Genomic DNA, 25,366 nt, shown 5'->3' on the forward strand with positions numbered 1-25,366 from the left:
GGGAAATTTTAAAAAAAAAAAAAAAAAAAAAAAGAATCTAATGTTCTTTCCGAAGTTGGCATAACTGTTCAGTTAAAATAGGGAAATGTTAAACTGAGAAAGAGAGACCACAAGGGAACTCTTTAGAACCGTTCAGTCATGAGCTTTTCTTCCTGCAACTTCAGACACACGTATCACCCCACTGCTCTAATGAAGAGCATCCACCAGACACATCGCGCAAGAACTGAGGCCTAAGTTACTATGTCAAAGGTATAAATTATGGGCCCAAAGACAACTCCAGGCACTGCTGCACTTGGAAATGCTTTCTGAGCAACCATGTTGTTCCAAACAAACTAAACGCTTCAGAGGCTAAAGGACAGTGGAGGCAATTATTGGAAGGAAATTTCTCACTAGGCCAGAAAGGAATAATTAAGTCTTTGCATGCTAAATCACATCACTGGGGTTAACAATGAAGTAATCAAGTGTAAATGGTGACAAAGCCCATCTATAGGACTCATGAAAGGAAATTAAGGTTGTGGGTAATCTAGACTATTGTGGCTTAAATACCACAAAAATTAGTCCCTAAAACTTCATTCATTTACCCTCTCTTTACACAAATGTGTGTGCTTTTTGTGGGGGGCAAGAAATTGGTTAATCCAGCAATTAAGGCAAATATATTGAATCATCAGAAGTAAAACACCACTCAGCTACTAATTCACAGGCAGAGATCCAACACCATCGCCATGCTACGTAGACTGTACCAAGTGCTTAGAAATGAAATCCCTCCATAATAGAAAGGCATAGGGTTTTATTTAAATATATGGCTGAAACCATTTAAGTAATAAACTCAATGCATACTTTATACCTTACACTTTTCTATGCTGCAGGTCATAGAAGAGAATTCACACACACACACACACACACACACACACACACACACACACACACGGAGGGGACTTAAGGAAGGAAGCTGGGGAGAAAGATGGAGGACACATGCTTAATCTCCCAACAACTGCTCAATACCCATTAAAACTGGTTATGTTCTAAGGGAGTAAAATAATGTTGACCTGAAAGTTAAAGTCTAGATTCACTTACCATCTGCAACAATGTGGATGGAGCTAGAGTGTATCATACTGAGTGAAATAAGTCAGTCAGAAAAGGACAAATATCATATGATCTCACTCATATGTGGAATTTAAGAAAGAAAACAGATGAACATATGGGAAGGGGGAGAGGAAAAAAAAGGAAAGAGGGAAACAAGCCATAAGAGACTCTTAATAATAGAGAACAAACTGAGAGTTGATGGAGGGATGTGAGTGGGGGATGGGCTAAATGGGTGATGGGTAGGTATTAAGGAGGGCACTTGTTGGGATGAGCGCTGGATGTTGTATGTACGGGACGAATCACTGAATTCTACTCCAGAAACCAATATTGTACTGTATGTTAACAAAAAAATTTTAAATTAAAAAAACAAGTAAATAAAAATAAAAAGTCTAGATTCAGACTTTGGCTCTACAACTCAGTTTATAATCTCACCTCAGAGACTCCGTTTCCCCATCTTATTTAAGAAGTGAGGCCAAAACAAAGATTTCTCGAGACCCTAAACTGATTTGCTATATCTGTTTTTGTTTTTAAATAACTTCAGACTCATCAAAATTTGCAAAAATAGTAGAGTTCCTTTGCATCCTTCACCCAGCTTTTCCAAATGGCAGCATCATACATAAGCATAATACATTAGCTAAACCAGGAAATTCACTTTGGTGTACTATTAACTACAGACCCTACTCAGATTTCACTACTTTTTATATGCACTCATTTTTTAATCACATGTATGGATTCATGCAGTCACCACTACAATCATAAGGAACTGCTCTGTTACCACAAAAAANCCACAAAAAAAAAAAAAAAAAAAAGGCATATTACTCTACCTGAAATGAAGCCCTGGGTGGAATTAATGCATCCAATTCCTCCTGGCAGAATATTTTCAATTACTCGAAAAAAAAAAAATAGGCACTTTCAATTCTACAAATTTCCACTTGGAAAAGGAAAAAGAACTTCCATAGTGTGTTGCCGTGAAATAAAAGCAATACTTGCAAGGAAAATTTTGTTCTCACCTCCATTCCTGGCTTTAGGCTCCAGATCTACTACACCTATACTAAAAACGAAGCAAAATAAAACAAAGACATCCCTTTGCCATTGCTACTCCATCACTCCCTCCTGCTACCCTTTTAAAGTCACATGTTAAAGTCCTCCCACGTCTAACCCTAGCAACTGGTGACCTAGTCTCCCTTTCTATAATTTGTCATTTCTACAGTGTTTTAAATGGAATCATACAGCATAGGTAACCTACTGAGATTGGCTTTTTCACTCAGCATAATACCCTTGCAGATCCATCCATAATCGTTTCATGTATCAATAATTTGATTTTTTATCACTGTGTACTATTCCCCTGCATTGATCTATCAGTTTATGATGGCATATTGATTTTATTCTTTTTATGTTTTAATTATCACTATGGGGTGAGGAAGAACTTTTAAGTCTTGCTTTGCCATCGCTTACGATGGTTTATATTTCAACAGATGCTATCTTATTCAATAATTATCTTAATCATCCCATTCAAGCCTTCTCCGACTGCCCTACTTAGTGAGCTCCCTTCACCTTGCTTTATTTTTTTTCACAGTACTTAATATTATCTGACTTCATATGTATATTGTATTTATTTTTTAACTGCCTACCACCACCACTATCCCAACCCATGCCAGGTAAATTACACGAGGGCAGGAATGCTGTCTGAGAACTCTGTCTCCAGCACCAAGAACAGTTCTTAACACATAAAGCACTCACTAAATGTTAAATGAATTAATTTCTTGAGTACCGACTTATTATTTCAATAATTATTATTTTGAAGTCAAAAGACCATTGATTCCATGAGCCATTATACAAATATTAGTGGCTCTCAAAAAATAGTTTTCAACTGATAAAATTACTTGTGTGAAACCTTTTTATTCACCTGCATGAAACAACTATCTCCTAGAATTTCAACAAAGTACGGGGCCCATGAAAGACTACAAAACACAAGGAAAAAGCACAGAAAATTTTACCAACTGACAAGCTTAAGCCACAAGCAACTCAAGTCAAAAATCTTTTTAAATGTTAAAGGTTTATATAATCAAAGAAAAGACCACCATTTCTGATAATGTGCTCTCTTCTCCTTTGTTTTGTTTTTAGCACACTCTAGAGGGCTGCCAATGGTTCTGGGCAAGTCACACAACTAAATGTAAGTGGACTTCTGCCCTGTTGAATGGAGAATTTAAACCAGATCAACTGTTTTTGACAGTCTTTCTTTTTCTTTTTAAAGATTTTATTTATTTATTTCACAGAGAGAGCGCACAAGCAGGGGGAGGAGCAGAGGAAGAGGGATAAGCAGATTCTCCACTGAGCAAGGGGCCTGACAAGGGGCTCCATTCCAGGACCCTGAGATTATGACCTGAACTGAAGGCAGACGCTTAACCCACTGAGCCACCCAGGGGCCCTGTTTTCAACTAGTCTTAAAAGAACTGGACTGAGGAGGGAGGGAAGATCTGAAAGATGTAAGCAAAAATTTGGTGTTAGGATTTATGTAATTGAAAAGTTTAGCAAATAATAGATATCAGGCCTATAAACATATAAATGAATGTCCTGGGGGAGTGGGGAGGAATGAACTTTTTGTTTCCCAAATGGAAAGAAAGACCTACCCTCTCTGATGAGCGGCCCATAACACACAGAAGAGTACTAGCACCACCGTAGTAGACGACCTCTAAGATTGAGAGGGGTCCAAGTCTATATGCCAAGAGGCTGAGAACTCTTCAAGCAGAGATCAAAATAGATCTAACCTCTCCGGAATGAACTCCTCATCTATAAAATGAGCAATTCATGATATCCTTGATACCAAGATAGATGGATGACTACATCTAGAAGGAACACCAAAGGACACTGGCATACCACCCCCTCAACCGAATAACCCTCCGAGATCCAATACCCCATCTACAAAACCTCACTCATTACCTTTGTGCCCTCTTCCCTGTAGTCTCTTCATCTCTAAAACAGAGTGAACAACAGGATGTGTTTTAGAGGGCTATTAAGAATAATAAATAAGACAAACAAAAATTTTTTTAAAAAGTATTAAATAGATAACACGTAAAGCACTTTCTATATAATGCCTGGTGCTCAATAACATTTATTATTATTAACATCTAAGTTAATAATAAGATGACGATGGTGGTTTATCTGAATGAAAAGACAGACCATAAAGAAGACCAAGACTGCAATGTGAATTAAATGAAAAAGGAAAATGCTTCCAGGAGAAAACCTACAGTCACCAAATAACGGTCTGGCATGGGGCCGGCTGTCACCCCATTCAAAGTCAAAACTGCGGCCACAGATTCAATCATGAACAGAGCTGCTGCTAAAGAAAAGAGCACACAGATCCAAATAGGAGCCCATCCAGTCTGTAAAATATTAACAGCTTAATAAACATCAGCTCATACAATCAACAAACACAGTGTTCAAGTCAACGAAAGAGTACCAACTAAATTAATACCAAGTTGACTAAATGAAATGCCTTGGGGCGAAAAAGGCTCATGGGTGATTCACTTTTATGCTGACTTCCCTATAAAAACATCTTCAACAGGAGAGGCAGGAAATTCCAGTGAGTGAAAGGGAGCGGCTATATGGAAACCATCATAGTGCACACTTCGCTTGTTCATTTACTTCAGGGTTTTGGTTCAAAGAAGCACATTCAGAAATTTGTGCTTTAAGAAGCAGAAAAGTGAGTATGCTAATGGATCCTCCTATACCATCTAAGTGAATTCCACAAAAGAAAAAGCAAGTCAAAATGCACACAACTGATACTTATTTCACTGACATAGAAAAATACTATTAATATAGAAAATGTGAAAGCTTTCAAAGAAGTACAAAAAGCACAGAGACTGAGCCATATTTTTCAAAAAACTCTGCTGTGAATAAAAGATCACTTAATTTTACATAGTAAATAGATTTTTTTCATGTAAGTTACTCCTAAATCAAGTCAGTCTCCAACTATACGTATGTATGTAGAGGTCCATATGCATTTGCTGGATGCTTTATTTTCTGTTCTGATCTTTTTCCTCCTGTAAAAACCTGTAGCTTCTCACCACTTCGTTTCTCGTTTTACCTTCCCCTCTTCTAATTACCTGTCAACTATCCAAGCAAACTACAGGAGGTACAAACAAATAGCAAACACCTGAGCTTCACAAACTACCACCCCCTAACTGTGGGACATTTGAGCAAGTTACTGGACCCTTTCAAATCTCCATATATGCAGCTATAAAATGGGAACCATCCCAGGGACCTAGAATGATTACCACGGAAATTATAGTTAACACATGTAACACACTTGATTCACAAGGAGGCCCAGAAATTCCTCACCAAATTTCCATTTTTTGAATCAGACTTTCCAAAAATGGACATGCTAACAAGTCAAACTTTTGTCACTATAAGCAAAATGTTCCCCATTGGGAGCATTATTCCACAAGTCGTTTCTCCACAAGGGGTATCACAGCAACTGTCAGATACCAAAAAGGGAGCTAAGTATTCTCTTTTGGGGCGCGTGGCTGGCTAAGTTGGCAGAAAATGCCACGCTCGATCTCGGAGTTGTGAGTTTAAGTGCCACGTTGAATGCAGAGCTTACTTAAAAAAATAATTCTACTCCTTTAAAAAGTACATGCATTTAAACAAAATCAGTTTTTAACAGCATTTGCTATTGCTACATACATACCACGCTAAGATATGTATTGGGGCTATAAGTAATTAGTAATATCAAGCTCTAAGACATTAAAACCTAGGCCAATGTTTTATTAACATACACTTACCATTGGACCCAGGATCTCACTCCTACATATTTACAAAAGTGAAATGAAAACCTGTGTTCACACAAAACCTCTACATGAATATTTATATTGGCCTTATTTATAATTGCCAAAAACTGGAAGTAAGGCAAGAGTTTCTCGACTAGAATGGACAAATAAATTGGGGCACATCCATATCACGGAATGCTCCTTTGCGATAAAAAGGACTCTTATGTAACAGCATATGTAACAACCTGGTAGAATCGCAAAAGCATTATGGTAAGTAAAAGAAGCCAGACGAAGACTTCATTCTGTTTCACTCCATTTATACGATTCATGTGTAATGCAAAACAATATAAGAGACCCAAGGTAGAAAACAATTTACCAGCTGCCAAGGACTAGGGGTGAGGGGACAAGGGAGGACTATAAAGGGCATGGATGGAGGGGAGGGATGGAAATGTTCCAGATCTTGACAGTGGTAGTGGTTACACTACAGTATACACGTCAATACTGGCGGAACTGTACACTAAAAAGACGGTACATTTTAGAATTGAGAGATTTGGAAAAGTTTTCCTATGATACGAGTTCAAAGTTATGGAAGTTAGTTAAGTAGTCAAAGAAGGAAGATGGAACACCCAAGACTAAACTAATTATTTTAGGATAAATATATGAAGGCACTAAAAGAAAGGGGAGGACCTTAAATAGACTCACTTGTAAAGAACCACGAAACATAAGCTTTTGAAAATGTAACCTTCCAAGAGACAAAAAATTTAAAGGAAATCTATGATAATCAAGAATTAAAAAAGGAACTACACTTATAAGAAAATGTGAAAGGCAATAATTTCTCTTAGCACATTGTTTTTACAGCAAATGTTTGGTAATGATACCAAGAACCATCAGAAATACCTTTCAGATAAGATGTACACATACATTTAAATATTTGGCTATATCGGGGATAATGCAGGAGCTCATTTCCTTTTCAGTAAATCTACTCCTGTCAAAACCAGCCCACATGTCTAGGAAACAATGAAACTAGAATTTCAAGCTGGGGTAACTTGGATGGAAAGGACCCTGATGAAATAGATGTCATTATCTCCTCCACCAAAGTCATGAATCTTCTCATCTTGGGATGTCATAGGTTTTGTTTTTGTTTTTTCTCCTTCTGGAATGCCACCTCAGCCAGGGTTGTGCCAAGGGCAAATTCTTTTGACACAGAAGACCTGAAAAAGACAACAATTGATCTACCCCTCTTTTTCACGTTCTTGGCCTCTCCTGCCACACCTGCTGACAAGCCTCCAGACTGAAAAAGAGCCCCCAAGTAAGAGGCTGGTCCTATGCAACAGAAACCTTTAAAGGTCAAAGCAGCAGTACTTGGCTAGTAGAGAACGATCAATTAGCCTTGAACTGACAAGAAGATAAACATGGGGGCAGACAGTCCTCAAGGCGTGTTCTATTGGGAATCAAGCATCCTCATTCCCAACCTGTGTATCCATTAAACACACACCACATATCAAACCTGGAGGAACAGCATTCAAATGTCACACAAACACACACACACACACACATACACACACGTGCATGTGCGCATACAAGTTCCCACTGGTGAAATATACGATTAAGTCAGAAACCCACCATGGAAGCATGTCATACAAACTTAATTCAAACTGGTACTAGAAACTGATTTCTCCAAAACACCAGATTCCTTTTTCAAGAATGTAATGGGGCTTTGGAAGACACAGTTTGCGAGCGGCAGAGCCTGTGGTTAGCATACAAACTCGCCAACCTACCATGAAGTATGAAGCCGTCTGCTGCATGCCCTCACAGCCCCAGACTGTTTGCAAAGGACAGGAATGAAATATTCCATATGTTTTCTTTGTCAGTGACATGGCTATTGAAAGCAAGGCCACGGTAGTCTCCCTGCTGAGGGACTGGGTCAAGCTATTCATGTGTAACCAGGCAGATGTCAAGATGGTAATGGGAAAAACATCTCAAACATTTGTTTTTTTTTTAAAGAAAGAGACCCAGGGTAGAAAATGCACAACTGTATTTGAAACACTCAGCCCATCTAAATCAGTTGTGAGCACCACTGCATATGTTAGCTGCTGTTCCGGCTTTATCATTCTTTTTCAAATCGGGTCCGAATCAAAACCCAGAAAAGTTCTTAAAGTTTCTGAGAATGATTGAACCGTGCTTAACAGGAATGCCATGTAACTTTCTAGAAATACAGAAGATCTTTAAGAATGGCTTTTGGTTCTAAAATGACTTTATCCACAAAATTTGAGCATTAATCTCAAATGTAAAAAAAAGACAGCGGTATCCAAATATCAAATAAAATATCACTTTTAAAGTACTTAAAAGAAAAAGTTCTCTCATAATCTAAATAGTTCTAGAAACAAAGTGATGTGAAGAAACAAGAATGCAGCTAAACTGTCAATCCTGAGTAGATCTTATCCATCCCCAAAATGGAAAATGATCTGAGAAACTACAGTCTGCACTCATTGCCATGACGCTTCCCAAAGAGTTAAGCAGGGCTTAATGAAAATCCCCAGTGTTCTAAAGTCTGGAAGTAGAAAATTCGTATCTAAAAATCACACTGATGGGGCGCCTGGGCGGCTCCGTCAGTTGACTGTCAGACTCTTGATTTCAGCTCAGGTGGTGATCTCCTGGTCGTGAGATCAAGCCCCTTGTGGGGCTCAGCACAGTCTGCTTGGGATTCTCTCTCCTTCTTCCTCTGCCCCTCCCCCCACCAAATAAAATAAAAAATATTTAAAGATCACACTGACACTGCCCAAGGTCACATGCCTTTCTGCTGTGGGGAGATACACTGTGTCCCCTGTTAGGATAGCACCTTTCTACTTGACCGGCCATCTCAAGAAGGCAGTGCCAATCACAGAGACCCAGGGAAGCAAACATGATGTCCCCTGAGCTCTCTCCTCTAGGGAATCTGTAACTACCCCTCCTCCCTCATTGGGCTTTCATGTTAAAAGGGGAGTAGTACCACCTATGAGAAGGTACCTTGATAAAAGTGTATTTATGCTCTTTCTCCACCAGGAGCTTCATTATTTTCTGAATGAAAAAAAATCCGCCAGTAAGTAGACTTTTTCCTATTAGCACAATGGCTCACCTGCAAAGTCTGTAACAGGCTTTGGACCTGGTATACATTCAAAGAACCAGAGAAACAGGGTTCATACACACACATGCAACTGTTAGTCACTCCCTGGAGAAACGACAACAAATTGGGTCCTTGCCGTCACTCAAACAGGTCATGCTGAAGTTTCCCAGGTGTGACCCTCAAAGACAAAGTGAAGTTATGTCTTTTTGCAGATGGAAAAGTCAATGTTCACAGTGGTTACATGACATGCCCACGCTGATTTGGCAACTCAGGGGTCTTGGTTCTTTGTGCCATACTCTCAAAAAAAAAAAAAAATTTTTTTTGAAGGCCTGCTCATAAAGATAGGCCTATAAAAAGAAGACTAGAGAATAGTGACATAAAAAGCTGGATTACGTGACCATGGACTCAAAATGACCTTGAAAAGAACAGAAGGCCAACAAGAAAATTTTTCTTTGTTACAAAGATAGGAAAATATTAAGATTAAAAAAAAACTAATCAAATGAGATGAAATAGCAGAAGTAACACAGAAAGGATAAAAAGTGAGATTATGAGAAACTGCTAAATATCAGTAAATCCAGGTGCAATTTTTAAAACATGATATTAAAATATTTGAAGTGTATTAAGTTTACTTAATATTCCCTTAATTTTGATCATATTGTATAAGAATTCTGTCTATGCTTCCATTTATGTGAGGTAAGGAGAGTTTGAAGAGGACCAAAGGGAAATTATCATTTTGGAAAATGCAAAGACTGGATGAATTGAGTGCCTAAAACGTAAGAGCATATGTAAAGTTTTCAAGAACATTAAGAAACCTAAAGTTTAGTCGACATTGTTTTCTCTCCCCCCAACTTCAAAAAGAGTCAGTAGACTTCATTTTTTTTTTTAAAGCAAACTCTACGACCAACATGGGGCTTGAACTCACAACCCTGAGATCAAGAGCTGCATGCTTTACCAACTGGGGCAGCCAGACACCCAAGAGTTGGTTGACTTCAGAACAGAGTTCCTAAGGTCTAAGTTATTCAAGAGCTCGTGATCTTCTCTGGAGAATTCTCCCAAAGGAAATGAGCCCTCTAAGATGGTTTCCACACAAGAAGGGTGACAATCTAGAACAGAGTGGCAACCACGAGTCTCCTCTCTCCTGGGAAAATCTTGTCTGCCAAGCCCTTCTAGTATGATCCATATAGTTGCTCTAAGGGTCTCTTAGGAAAATGGGGAAAACCCAGAAGTTAATCAACACAGCGCAGCTCCTAGAGTTTCAGAGAAAAGCCTGACAACTTGGAAGTACACCCCCTATCCTGCACCTTTAAAACAAGAACCATGGGCACCCTAGTGGCTCAGTAGGTTAAGCAACTAACTCTTGATTTTGGCTCAGGTCATGATCGCAAGGGTTGTGAGATCGAGCCCCCCACTGGGCTCCATGCTCGGCAAGATGTCTACTTGAAATTCTCTCTCCCCTTCTCCCTCTCCTCTGCCCTCCCCTCTCCCCATGCTTGCTAGCGTTCTCTCTCCAATAAAAAGGAAATCTTTAAAAATAACAAGAACCAGGGGCGCCTGGGTGGCACAGCGGTTAAGCGTCTGCCTTCGGCTCAGGGCGTGATCCCAGCGTTATGGGATCGAGCCCCACATCAGGCTCCTCCGCTATGAGCCTGTTTCTTCCTCTCCCACTCCCCCTGCTTGTGTTCCCTCTCCCACTGGCTGTCTCTATCTCTGTCGAATAAATAAATAAAATCTTTAAAAAAATAATAATAATAAAAATAAAAATAAAAATAAGAACCAGATGAGAGTGAGAATTGGGACATCTACCTATCTTCCTAAGAAAACAGTTCTAATCAAGTTCTTCAGGGAAGTTTTGATGTCACCCACTTATACTAAGTTACTGTCTGCAGTTTATACTAGGAGCTACCTGGGAGAACTTCACAGCCTGAGGGCGAATGGAGAAGCGAGACCGACTGGAAGCAACCTAGGCTCATTCCCCTGCCCTGCCCTGTTACAGAGCTAACGTATAGGTACCATCTCTCAGCCAAATTCATGTCACTCTTCTTAGGAGGGAAAATTTCCCCAAATAAAACCTTAAAAATGTACGGGACTGGGGAGAATTTAACTCATGAATTTTCTGAATGAGGTTCTGAAATCTGATTCAAGCATCAAAAATATTTTGTTGTCAAGGTGCACTAAGATTTCATTCTTTCGATGGTCAAATTTATATTTAAAGCTTTGTTAAAAAAATAATAAAAGGCTACATTCTATTGTAAAAATAAAGGAAAAGAAAAAGGGACTTACATAACCTTGTACTTCTCTTGATCTTTAATACTTAAATACAAATTAAATATGAAGGATAAAGCATCATTAAATAACTTGAAATATGCTTAGATATTTAGCATTATATTAGATAAATAACTTAGATATGCTTATCCCAAAAGTTTCTCGCTAGTACAGACGTCAGACCAGTCTGGGATCTAAATGGCCCAGCTGCCTCCCAAAATATCTATGGTTTACATTTCCTTACAAGGCTATTCTTACATTCTTATGGGCCAACATGTTGCCACAGGGGGGTGATTCAATGCCTTCCCCGCAAGGCCTTTCAGTACAGAAAAGCTAGGAAAACCAGGAAAATATATTTTTTAAAGATGTTCACTTCTTGGACCTGGACTGTTAGAAGGGCATTCCTGTTCCTCAATCACTTGCATCTAAAAAAAGAGATGCCCGGTGCCAAGTCTTGCTATCGACTTAGTGCAGAGGGGGAGAACCTGGCTACTGTGCTTGTCAATTAAAATATATAATGGTATCAAAACATGCTTTAGAGATTGAAAACAACCACCCCAAACATTCAGAGTTTTAACTGCTCATACATGACAAAACAGACTTCACTACATTTTAAGAACCTTGCTAAAAACAGTGCCAGCCATATACACTGTTCAAGAACAAGTACTTGGGGGTGCCTAGGGGGCTCAGTCAGTGGGATGGAGCCCTGCATTGGACTCCCTGCTCATCATAGAATCTGCTTCTCCCTCTCCATCTCCCTCTCCCTCTCTGTGTATGCGGGAGTGAGCACGCACATGCGCACTTGCTCTCTCTCTCAAATAGATAAATAAATCTTAAAAAAAAAAAAAAAAGAACAAACACTTGTCTGTGGTGGGTTGAGTCCAGAGTAGACTACTACATAATTACATCTTGCCATTTAAAAGGCGTATTTGAGGGGTCCCTGGGTGGCATAGTTGTTAAGCGTCTGCCTTCGGCTCAGGGCGTGATCCCGGCGTTCTGGGATCGACCCCCACATCAGGCTCCTCCGCTGGGAGCCTGCTTCTTCCTCTCCCACTCCCCCTGCTTGTGTTCCCTCTCTGGCTGGCTGTCTCTCTCTGCCAAATAAATAAATAAAATCTTTTTAAAAAATAAATAAATAAAAAATAAAAGGGGTATTTGAATACAAACTTGCTAAAGTCTTTAGAAATTGAGGTTATTAAATGTACATGAACCATAAAGTCATGATCTGTCTCTTGCTAAGACTGATTTCTAAATTCAATTTGGAATTTCCCCAATTTCAGACCATAGGGGTGCTACCTGGCCTACAGTTTGACTATCAAGTACTTAAACACAAAAGAAATGCCTAGAAAGACTTACAAATTAGCCATTTGTGTAAGAGTACTGATTTGCTAAATGCCCTAGCATTTTTTTCTTCCCTGGCAGAACTTAAAAATTGAGCATTTTATCATCTTAATGAAGCTCTGAAAAAAAAACAAAAAAAACCAAAAGTATAGTTCACTTAACAAAGTTGGGGAAAAAAAGGAAAAAGCTATCCATATTCTTTTATATATAAGAAAAGTTGTCGGCATTGCCAAAAATTTGAAGGCTGCCTGAGACAGTTAAAGGCAAGCTGGATAACACCCTTCTCAAGCCAAAACCTTGAAATCCAACTTAAAAAATTAAAAGAACAAAGCTGTCTTATCAAGAACACTCTGAGTGGTATTAGTTACATTTTTCAGAGTGAAAGGCACATCTGGCAGGGTTTAACTCTAACCCAAGTGTACCAACAAATATGGTACTTTTATGGAAATTTATATCTTTTTTTATAGAGAAACAGTGAGAGATTGTCTTAGGAAAAATTTCAATGAATCACTAAAGGATTCTGAGAACTTTACTTAACAGTTTACACAGGTTCAGAGAAATTCAAAGCAGTGAAAGACATGTGCCATCATCTGGTCCAATAGCCATCGTTTATTGATAAGAAAAAATGGGAATGAAGGGATAGGCACAATGGGGAGACCAGAAACCAAAACCCAAACTTGCAGGCTGTCAGTACTTTCACTATTATAAAGATGACTAAAATAAGAATTTGAGAGAGAGACTGAAAGAGGCCAAGAAAATGCCTAAACTTGCCGGGATCCACCTACCAGTACAAAACTTTGATCTTCCTTAAGAGATTAAGTTGTCAAATGTTACCTTACAATTCTAATGTTAAGAGCCAAGTGCCTGGACATTAAATGCTTGTGATACCATAACTGTCACGAGCATGTAGACTGGAAATCATAAAACATTAGTGGTTACTGAAAAACCTTAAGAAACCTTGAATAAGAGAATTACGGGTTCAAGTCCTGGGTATTGTCACCTTGTGAGGCAGTGAGCTCCCCATTCAATGGAAATATTCCAGTAGAGCTGGACAACTGGAGAAGTTTCCTGGGTGGGTGAGAGATTCCATGATTTAGACAACTATACTTCCCCTAACCAAGGGAGAGGATGCAAGAAATGTATTTAAAAAAAAAAAAATCGGGGCACCTGGGTGGCTCAGTCGTTAAGCGTCTGCCTTCGGCTCAGGGCGTGATCCCAGAGTCCTGGGATCGGGCCCCACATCAGGCTCCTCGGCTGGAAGCCTGCTTCTTCCTCTCCCACTCCCCCTGCCTGTGTTCCCTCTCTCGCTGGCTGTCTCTCTCTCTCTGTGTCAAATAAATAAATAAAATCTTTAAAAAAAAAAAATAAATAAAAATAAAAATAAAAAAATAAAAAATAAAAAATAAAAAAAAAATCAAATTCAAGAGAAAGAAAACTCTTGGCAGTAAGAGTTGTCTACTTCCTTGTTTTACAGGTGGAGAAACCAAGGCCCTGAGGGGTTAAGCATGTTACCCACTCAAGGTCACTTGTGTGATTTATTGACAGGTCTGGAAACCAGCTCTCCAAATTCCCAGCAGAACACTCTTTCTTCTGTTGTATTTAAAGAAAACCCAGTAGTTCAGCTGGTTTGTAAAATAAAGGGTCTAAACTTAAAGATATTCATAGATTGGCCTTTTTAAACACAAAGTTCACTTGTATGTGATATTAATGCATCTCTATAGAAGACACACTACACAAACTAAACATTGAAATGTACAGATCCTAATGCAGAAATCAAGAGATATCAAACTCTACAATCAAAAAAGGTATAAACATTTAGCCACTGATGACTACCCGCCCGAGAGTACAGGCAACATCGGAGAAAGCAGAAGAAAATATTTTCAAATGATACTGTTAAAAGAAGAAAGGTGTTTGGTGTAGTGAAAAAAATACATCTTAAGGAAGAATCTGAGATGATGCTTCCGAAAGAAAAAACAACAGATTATTTTGGAAAAACACTTCAAAGCCTCTCAGGTAACCATCAATTCTATATAGAAAGCTCGATAACCTGCCCACTGCACAGGTATCGCACACCGTGAAGGCTGGAGAGATTATGACTGATTATATGCAAGTGAGGACGTTGAGTAACTTTTTGTACAGTATCCAAATTACTGAAACAGAATGATTTTATTTTCCGAGTGTTAAGCCATACCCACAGGAAACAAGCAGGGCTATTCTACCCTACCAAAGCGCCTTAGCTAGTCATGCGTTCTGCAACAAGTCTCCATGGCAAATTTCCTAACACACACTTCTAAACACAAAGAACTCTTCCTCCAAGTGAGTGGTAACGAAGAGGCTTGTGCAACTTCACCCAGAACGAAATCCTGCTGCTCCTGGGATCTTTTACGAGAGGATCATAACATTATCGTCACCTTGTCATCCTAAAATTATGTAAGAATTATAAAATCATAGAACTTCTGGAAACTACAGGCAGCCTCAGAAATAATCTAGTGGATCCAATTACTTCATTTTTCAGATGAGAAAATTGTTACTCCTCCAACCTCCTCCCCCCGCCCCTGCTGCAGCCTCAAAAATAGGAAAATGACTTGCCCAAGGCCACAGAATTAATTAGTGGCAAGGTAAGGACTGTGACCAAGGGCCCAGACTCACCAGTGTCTCCATGAAGCCACAGAAACAGCCTGTATAATCTTAACACTGGTTACTAGGCGTAATCTAGGATGTGGAGACCTGTGCTCCGAGATTACAGCACCCAAATACTGACAGTGTAACACATAAACCAGGAGACACAGGTGCACGAACTTCTCCCCACCACCACTGGGACCTCATCTCTTTCTCTCAAGACTGTGGGAGTGTAGGTGGTTTAGAGTGACATATTACCATTACTATAGGAATAACCTTGAATCCCTTTGATAAAATAAACTTTGGAATTTTAATACCAGTAAGATTACTTCCTTTAAAACACCTCGGGGTGAATTGTGACAAGCCAGTGTATTGTGACACAGGATTGAGAACTGCTCTTGCAAAATATAAATAACCAGTACAGGTGCAGCAAACAGTGTGAACACGGGAATCCCATCAACAATACCGAGGATTACGTCTGACTCTGCCCCCAGACTCGGATAAAGCAGCTTTCAGCAGGAAATAGACACTGTTGGACAGAACAAGTTTAAACGAGCCTAAAGGAGAAGCAGCAGTATCCTCTCTCTGGGGCTTTCTCAAATCTGGACAAAAGACTAAATGCTGAGAATGCTGAATTTGGCAATCCTGTGTGGGAATGGTGTCTGAATTCCAAGCCCCGAGTCTGCCTTCGGTGTGGCCTTAAGTTATTCTCTCTTCGCTGCAACATTTTTAAGTGCCTCCTGTGTACCAGGCTCTGTGTCCTCCAAGTTGAGTAAAATAAAATCTCTGCTCTTTGTGGGTCCCAGGGTCTCCAAAGTGGGATGCATAGATCCCTGGTGGAGGTGAAGATACCACATGTACCACTGAGCCGTGAGAAGAAAATAAAACAACTTTGATTAGTCGGCCTCATCTTTTTAACTTGTATCTGCGTTTGTAATTTCCTATATAGGAGCCATGGATGCACACGCTTCAGAGATTGGGAAGAGTTTGGGACCATGGATCTAATCCCTTCGTATGTAACTGTGGCTCACTAAAGCTATAATGGGTCAGCAGATTGGAAGTACTTGGAAAAAGATCCCAGGTGATCCCAAATCAATTGGAGTGTGCAAACCTTCAGCACCTGTCCGTCCTCAACATGGCTTTTGAGATTCGCTGAACTAGATGGTTTCTCAAAATGCAAACACACTGCCCTTGAAATGCCCTTTAAGTGGGGTAGTCACATAATAGATACTTTTGAGGATGAAATGAAGAGACCGGGATGAAATAAGGAGTTATCAGGATGTCCAATCACTCTAGCTATAGGTCACAAGTATTAGAGGAAAATGTAGCACAATTGCTCACCCCAGCATCTCAGAACGTGCCATGACGGTGTGAGTTTAGGCAACCTAATTGGGACAGTTGCCAATGATTTTTGTTTCCCAAGCCTTGAACAGTGAGTTCTGTATGGCTCCAAGTTGAGAATATCGCATTTTACTACCTCCAGTAAGTTCTAAAGGAAGATGCTCTACAGACAAGAACGTGCTCACATAAAAATGTGATATTTCTTTGTGGTTTTAAGTACTAATGTAAAACAGCCCTTTTCCTTGCAGGGCAAGTCTATCATCAAAACTGGAGGAATCTACTAACCAAGGTCTTTACTACTGGTCAAAATAGCAAAAACATGCTTTTCTATGAATAGAGAGGCTTGAGAGGTGTTTTAGGTAAAGGTACCTCTCCTGCATGAATTCCCTAAGTTTCAAAAGAACAGGGAAAAAAGAGCCCCATTTCCTCTACCCAGTCTTCTTTCCCTCACTTCCACTCAAACCTGCCCACTTAATGTACCTTTTTGGGGGCAAACTGTTCTTCACAGCAAAATGAATTTGTCAGTAAAAAAGTTAAATTTCACTGTATTGGAGGAAAATGACTTCAAATACATAACTCAAATGTGAAACAGGAAAACTAAGGCAGGAGAGCTGGAGGCCAAAGAATGAGACAGATTCCAAGGCAACAGGCTGCAATATTCAGTAAAACCCCATTGGCAGAGAGCAAGCTGAACACCTCCCACCACCCACCTGGAAACACAGCAATGCTCTGGCCTGCATAGAAAGGATTTCTTCACAGAGTCACTTACTCCTTTAAAATTATTTATTTCTAAGAGGTCCCCTTCCTTGGCTATAAGGTAAAAGGAAATTCCCTTCACCCAAGGACCTCTCAGAATCCCTTCCTCTCTCAAACAGTTCACTGCTCTTGATTTAATCACTCAGATGGCCACACAACACAATACACCAAGCCTTGCATTCAATTACCCTATTCTTTATTGGTCGTATTTGCCAAAACCACCTACAACACCTTCTTTTCTGAAGGGAATGTCTAAAGCTTCAGGTCTCCCTTTGAGGAGGGAGATTTTAGAAGTCAGAACCAACTGAGTGACTTTCCCAGCCCCAGGCAGCTCAAAAGAAAAGTTCTGCGGATTAAGGTACAGCAGAAAACTGCTGCCTTCCATTCTGGTTGGGCAGAGAATATGCTCTGGAACTTTGACTTTCTTCCAACATCCTGTACTTCAGGTCAGCATTCCTTCTTTAAAAGGCCTACTTGGGTAAGAAGAGTTTTCACCAAAAGAAACCTGCAATTTCCCCCCCCCCTTCCGTCTTGTTTTTGCCCGGCTCCCCCTGGCGCTCCAGAACCCTGGGCGTTTGTCCGTGAGTCCGGAGTGGAACTGGACCGAGGTGCCAGGTCGCTCTACCTGGATGAGGCCAAACTGGAAGGAGATTCGCCCTGACCGAGGCACAGGTGTTTCTTCTCCCCACGTGCTGGAACCCAGAAAGCTCCAGGTGTTTCCCCACGAAACGTGCCTAGGTCTGCAGACCCAGGCCAAGTTCTAGACGCCTTCAGCCTACCGATTACGAAGCTCTTGCCAGCTGAGCAGGGGCCCGCGTGAGAAGGGAAGGTCTCCTGAAAAGGCTGCCAGGGGCAAGCGTTTCCAGATTCCTTCCTCCTGCTTGGCCCCAGATGCACTTGCGGGGGGGTGGGTAACTGTGCCCCAAGGTCTAGGAGGAAAAGCTGCTCGCGGCTCAGACCCGGGCTGGCAAAGTCTGGAAAGCCCGCCTCGCGGGAGTGGGTGCCGAGCACCCCACATACAGGTGACCCGCGCCCAGCTCTTCGGGACACTGGTGGGTGGGGTGGGATTGACCACCGNGAGGGGCGGCGCCGCGCCGCTGGGCTCGGCCGAGCCGCGCAGCCCCAGGGCGAAGAAGCAGAGTAGCCCCAGCGGGCCCGGCATTGCTGCGGCCGCCTCCCGCGCCGGCCTCTCCCGCGGCGCCGCTCGTTCGGCGCGCCTCCGCTGCCCTCCGACGCCCCCGCGGCCGGCCTGCGGGCTGGGGCGGGGGCTCTCCTCTCTCGGCGGTCGCGCGGGCTCGGCCCCTTCAACAGTCCGCGGCAGCAGTGCAGGGACGCGGCGCTCCGGAGTTTCGCCCTTCCCGCTGCTCCATGGAAGCGCAGAGGCAGTCCCGCTCCTCCGGCGGCTCAGGCCAGCCGGCCCGGCCGTGCGCAGCTGCCGGGGCCGCGCTCTGCCATCGCACCGGCCTCCCTGTCCCTGGCCTCCCGCCGCAGCCGCTCTTCAAGGTTGCGGAGCGCAGCCTTCAGCCATGCCGGCCCCTCGCCCCAGCCCCCGCCCGACTCTCGTACAAACACCCAGGCTCCTGCGAGCTCTCTCGCCGCCGCAGCTCAATCTCCTCCCGTCCTTTTCCCTTCTAGGGTTGCACGCTCGGGTTCCCAAGCCCCCAGCCGCTGGGTTATGCAAATCACTTAGGTACATGCAAAACTAACCCTTCTCCCGGAGCGCCATTGGCCCGCGGAGGTCTCGAGCTCATTACTATGCAAGAAGGGGAGCCGCCACTGGCCAAGAGTAGGGCCCGAGGGGCGTGTTTATCGGGCGTGAGTGACAAGGTGGTGGTGGTGGTGGTGGTGGTGGTGGTGGTGGTGGTGGTTCAAGGCAAAATCCCAGCGTTGGCTCAATTTGTGCGGCAGACTGTGGATGTAAGGTGGAAGGACCTGAAGACGTAGAGTTTGGTTTTCTTCCCTCCCCCACCCTTCTTCTTCCCTCTGCAGAAACTGGATCTCCTAAATCGGATGACCTGAAAAGTAGAACTTGCCTCCAGCATTCAGTTAAGTTTCAAATGACTCTCCACTGTTACAAAGGGTGAAGACTTTGGGAGCTGTGCAAAGGGAAATAAGATGAGGAGGAGGAGGGGGAAAGTCTCCCTCATCTGACATAAATATTTAGGTTTTAGCTATATACTGAATTAAAGCAGCGTACCCGCACACACCTCTCACTTCAAGACCTGAGATCTTTATACCTATTTTGAAATGGACTGGATAGCTAAGTCTTAGCAATTAACCACCGATGATACCAAGCTTTGGTGATCTCAATTCAGACTGTTTTCTCACGTAATTTAAAATCTAAAAACACAGGAATCTTGTAAGGGCAAAAGAGGTGATGTTTCTGAATACTGGACAATTTCTCCAGACAAGAGAACATTTGAGTGCTAGGTGACTACCGCTGAGAAGCCAACAGCAACTTTGGTGTCAGGTAATTATCAGCTGTCCTCCCTCTTGTGGACTTGTGTGGCTTAACAGACTCCATAGAATCATTGTTTGCGCCAAATACTGCTTTAGGGGCACCTCTTTTCTTACTTTCCACTATGCCTTTGCGTTTTTTTGCTATCTATATTAGGGACAGTTTTCATGAATACTTTGAGGCAGATGGGGTTAAAAATGTCACTATCCTAAAGTTTACCCATCGTGTCACCTAACTAAAGTTAAGGAAAATGGAAACAAATTGATACAGACCTAAGAAGTTTAAAATGAAACATTGCCATCATCTTTGCATTTGAGAGTTTATCTTTAAAAATAATGCCCAGTTGGGTACATGACTAATATACAATAAATTGATTTATATGCTAGAGAGTCAATAAATACAAACATGCCTTGACTTCAAGTTTTTAAGAATGACGTATTTCCTCTAATTGTGGGTCTGAAAGAGAACTCAAAGCTATATGGAAAACTCTCTGGTTTTGAAGATGAGAAATCTGAAGCCTTTTGGTTTTCTGTGCTGACCAAAATCATCACAGAGCAACTCCTGGTCTTACAGCTCCTTGTCTTGTGCCCTTGGAGCCTTCCCTAAATTGGTGCCCATTGTCCTAATCATTTCTATTATTTTCTAGCAACTCTCATGAGAAAGTGAAGTGAGGAAAACTTGTAAATTGGGTTTCTTTAATTGATTCTTGTAAGACCACCCTTTTATAACAACACTGAAAGATGACGGAATTTCTCCTGCCACGATACCACTTTCTTATGATGTTTTAAAATGGGAATTATATATTACATTGATTTTTTTTGTTCAAATAACTCATTTCCTTTCTTCTAGAGTTGTGGTTTTTAAACTTCAATAAGCATAAGAATTGCATGCAAAGCTGGATTAAAAACACAAAGTGATTTAATAGACTTGGGTGGACCCCAGGAATTAGCATTTTGATGCACATCATGTGAAAGTGATATAGGGAGTCCGTAAACCACATTTATCCTTTGCTTCCAAGGAATAAAATATTAGCTGGCAACTTAGGTGAAAGGAGAGATTCAGCTTTTGGAGAAAGGAGAGATGTAGATTTTATTGAAGAATGAATTCATATTGTCTGGCAGGTGAAGATGGTGAGAAAGGGAGGATTCAAATTTGCAGCTTGTCCAAGAAGACAAAATTTCAAGAGCAATGGACTTGGGTAAGGAAGAAAAGAGGTAATATCTGTCAAAGTGTTAATATCTCTTATAGTTCCTATAGTATATGTGCTTTACATTAAAGATAAATTAGCCACCTAGTCTTCACTTCTTGGATAAGATGTCCTAAGAGGGCAAAACAAATTAATTTTTAAGATTCTATCTCAGAGGGGCGCCTGGGTCGCTCAGTTGGTTAAGTGTCTGCCTTCGGCTCAAGTCATGATCCCAGGGTGCTGGGATCGAGCCCTGCGTCGGGCTCCAGGCTCAGTGGAGAGTCCACTTTCTGCTGCACTCTCTCTCTCTTTCTGTCAAATAAATAAATAAAATCTTAAAAAAAAAAAAAGATTGTATCCCAGATAACTGGAGAAAAATGATCAGCTCTTAAAGAAACCATAAGGACCTAGAAAGATATCAGGATGAACCAAAATGTGTTAGCAAGCTAAAACTCAACAGACTCTTCGCAGACTGGTTCCTCTTTCTCATTTTCTGTAGCTGTGAATGAGTGAACGTGTAGCCTCCGCAGGCTAACTCAGAGGAGGTGGAGCCCGGCAGCAGTGTTTCTGTATACTCTACAGGGCACTTTTGGGTAATGGACCAGGCACCCTTTTCGAGGGATGCTCACCTTGGGGCTTTTAGGCAAAGGGCACAACAAGGCTTATCAACTAGTCAACAAGCTAGACTTTGGTCCCATTCACCTCCTCACCCAGGCACTCTTGTAAATATAGAGACTGCGTAAGTGTATGCAGAGGCTCTGGCTGCTGGGCCAAGGTGCTCTGTTATGGAAATAAAACCTGGGAGGTTGTGGGGGCTCTCCCATAGTGCTATCATGTTTTATAGTCCTCAAACAGACAGAATTTCACTTTGTATGAATTATTTCCGACTTACAGAAAGAACAAAAATCTGAGTTCACAGCAATCAGCTTAGGAAAAAAAATGTTGGGGCGACTGGGTGGCTCAGTTGGTGAAGGTGAAGCGTCTGCCTTCGGCTCAGGTCATGATCTCAGGGTCCTGGGATCCAGTCCTGCATCGGGCCCCTTGCTCCATGGGGAGCCTGCTTCTCCCTTTCCCTCTGCCTGCCTCTCGCTCGGCCTGCCACTCCCTGCTTGTACTCTCTCTTTCTCTCTCTCTGTCAAATAAATAAATAAAATCTTAAAAAAAAAAAAAAAGAAGAAGAAAACAAACAATGTTACAAATGTATTTGAAGCTCTCTTTGTACCTCTCTCCAATCTTTTCCTACTTGGGAAGTCAGCCCATTCCTAAAGTTTGTAATTAATTTCCATGTGTATTTTCAGTATTTTCATGCTTTTCGTGTGTGTGTATCCCTGAGTAATATATAGTCTTCCTTTGCAAATACAAATACTATCATTCTGTACTCCTGTACAACTTGCTTTTTTCACTCAACCTGAGAGCTTTATGAAATATGTGTTCATGAAATGTGTGGTCATTGTAAATTCATCTTTATTATTACAAAGTATTCTATTTAAAGAATGTACACAGTATTTATCCATTTTATTGTTAATATTAAACTTATTTCTATGTTTTCTAACAATAGTACCATGAATATTCTTGTACAAGTCCCCTTGTTTGTGAATGCAAGAATTTCTTTAACATGTGTTTCCTTTATAGACGTGTATGTAGGCGTGTGTGTGTGTGTGTGTGTGTCTATGAGTGGATTATGCTCACTCACCATTACTGGATGTTGTAAAATTGCTTTCAAAAGTGATTGCGCTTACTTGAGCTTCTCACAGCAAAGAATAAAAATTCCCATTTTTCTATATCCTACCAACACCTGATATTGCAAGACTTAAATATTCGTAACTCTGATGCATATGAAATGCAATCTCCGTGTAGTTTAAATTTGAATTTCCCTGATTACAGCTGCATCTTTTCATCTGTTTATTGGACATTCCAGGATGCTCTTCTGTGCATTTGCATTGCCTATTCATTTCCTTTGCCTGTTTGTTTTCTATTGGGTTGTTCATATTTGTTTTCATTGTTTAGGGCCAGATAGCTAATACTTTGGGCTTTTTGTCAGCCATATGGTCTCTGTCAAAACTATTTAACTCTGGCATTGTAGCATCAAAGCAACCATAAATAATACATTAAAAAAATAGCTGGGGCTGTGTTCCAATAAAACTTTTGGGGCAAAAATAGATGTTGGACTTGTTCTGGCCCATGGGCCAAAGTTTCCCAGCCCTGTTTTATAGGTGCTAATCCCTTATTGAAATCTGATTATTTTTGAAAACCGTTTGCAGGATTAATGTGAGATTCACAGGGATATACCTCAAACTCCTGGTCATCTTTTCATACAAGTTGAGATTGAGCACTTTCAAATTTCTGACCTCTGTGATGAGCCATGCTGAAGATTATATTGCAGAATGAGCTAAGAAGAGCCAATTGCAAGCCAAAAAATGCCCCTCTCTCTGGAATGAATGGTCCAGAAAGAGTCGTGGGCACTCAGGGTTTACCTTATTTTCCATCCAAAAGGCACCCCAACTATTTTTGACCTCAGGCAATCACATGACCTATGAAAAGTGGCTATTGACTTTATAAAAGCATGGGCACCAAACCTGCCACTCAAAGTTAGAAGCTGAATATGTATATTAAAAATATATACATTTATATTTGTATTATTATGTTTATATTGATATATATAAGCACACATACACATAAATAGGTATCTATACATACATGTACATACATAAACATCTCAAAACATGAGAGATTCAGGGAAAAGAAAGAACATCACACCACACATATCTGGTATGTGTCAAACAGTTGAATCCTTGAGAGAGATGCTATTGTTTTTAAGCCAGGAGCCCTCCACGTTTGCATTTGGGGCTGGCATGCTATCCTGGTCTTAAATGGGTGCTTTCACCCACTTGTCCTTTTCTTCTGTGTCTCAATGTCCCTAGAGTTGTCCTGTCGTGCACAGGACCTGTTGTGTAGGGATAATTTAAAGTCACATCACTTTGAAGCACACAAAATAACAATGTAAAATTGGAGACATATTAAAAGTTGTACTGTGGCCATATTTGGGCCTCTGGGCCCATTTTCCTCTACTGCCACATGCGCAGAAGTGTTAGATTTTGGGAGGTGAGGACTGGCAGCTTCTGGTGGCACTGACTGAGGTCCATTCTTGAAACCAGCTCTTTTCAATACATCACAAAAGAGTTCTTAGTTTCCGACCTGGTTGGACATCCTGGGGTCAGAGACCCTTTTCAGGATTTTGAAGACCCATATTGACCCCAAATTTCAAAACATTTAGATTAATATCAGAAATATTTTCCTAGTCATGCCTAATCCTTTCTAAACCCGATTTTCTTATTCTGATCTTTCCCTTTCAAATCTAACCCAAGAGGAGAATGACATTCAAGGGAACAATTTCTGAATGACAGAACCACGTATGGATCCCAAGGCCCCGAGTGCATAAACTATTGCAGAAGAACAGAACTAGGCAGAGGTAAATAAGCATTACAGAAGCCAGGCATTGTAACAGAACAGTAAAGGAAAAAAAAATCAGAAGATTATCACCTACTCATGCTGAGAATCTGTTAGGACCAAAGTACTAACATAAAGTTCAGTCACAGCACTGGGTTCCTTTTTACTGTCTCAGAATTCTAAATAAAAGTTTGAACATTTTAGGAAGACCATAGCATGAGACCAGATTTTAAACAACTACGTACAAAATGTCAGCATCCCACAAAACAAGTGTATACAGAAGACCAGCGCTTGGGGGTGGTTCTCACCTGGAGATTAAAATATCCTGGAAAGCTCTTTTTTGTCTGCATGAGCATATTTGGAAAGGAATCTGGCAAAGAGGGCAGTAAGAGAATTTAAAACTCGAAGAGAAGCTGTGGGAACATGGGGAAAGAAGACATCACATTCTGCAGATTCTTTCTATTCCTGACTTGGACACCTAATATTGTGTCCAGAAGGACACTACTGAACACCATGGGTAATTTTAAAACCTTTCTTTTTGTCTAGTGGCAGTTACCATTACTCTCTTCAAAATAAGGAGTGGCAATCACAATGAAAATTTTAATAATCCTGGGACTTTAGAAGATGTTTTTAAAATCTTTTTTGAAATAAAAAAAAATCAGAGACAATGCTTTTAAAAATACAGGCAAACTATCAACCATCTATAGTTTTCAAGATCACCTGAGAAACAAGCAAAGAAAACTATGGAGACTAGATCAATGGTGTTGGATGTTAGGATGATGCCAAAAATGCTATTCTTGGAGTCTGGTTTGCAAACTCTTAGTGCAATTTATTAAACTCTTTTTTGCCTCACTTTAATGTTAAAATACATTAATTAAGTTTGTAGAACGTAATGAGGAAAGTTAAAAAAATTTTTAATATGAAAGTGTATGGAGGACTTTAAGGTGATATATATAATATATATAATATATATTTATATATAAATATAGGTTGTCAGGGGT

The 25,366-nt window shown here is 40.9% G+C and overlaps 1 protein-coding gene across 1 annotated transcript in view; it reads right to left on the reverse strand.

The window, feature by feature from the left end:
* The window catches only part of LOC100468419 (leucine-rich repeat-containing G-protein coupled receptor 4), a 97,359-nt gene extending 79,014 nt beyond the window's left edge, over positions 1-18,345 (reverse strand). The window contains exon 1 of the mRNA XM_011226479.3: positions 18,054-18,345. Coding sequence (XP_011224781.3) covers positions 18,054-18,292 — 239 coding nt within the window. The 5' untranslated portion in view covers positions 18,293-18,345. The remainder of the gene's footprint in view (positions 1-18,053) is intronic.
* Positions 18,346-25,366: the final 7,021 nt, after the last annotated feature.

This window comes from Ailuropoda melanoleuca, chromosome 16 (genome assembly GCF_002007445.2).
Source record: "Ailuropoda melanoleuca isolate Jingjing chromosome 16, ASM200744v2, whole genome shotgun sequence".
NCBI classification, from domain to species: domain Eukaryota; kingdom Metazoa; phylum Chordata; class Mammalia; order Carnivora; family Ursidae; genus Ailuropoda; species Ailuropoda melanoleuca.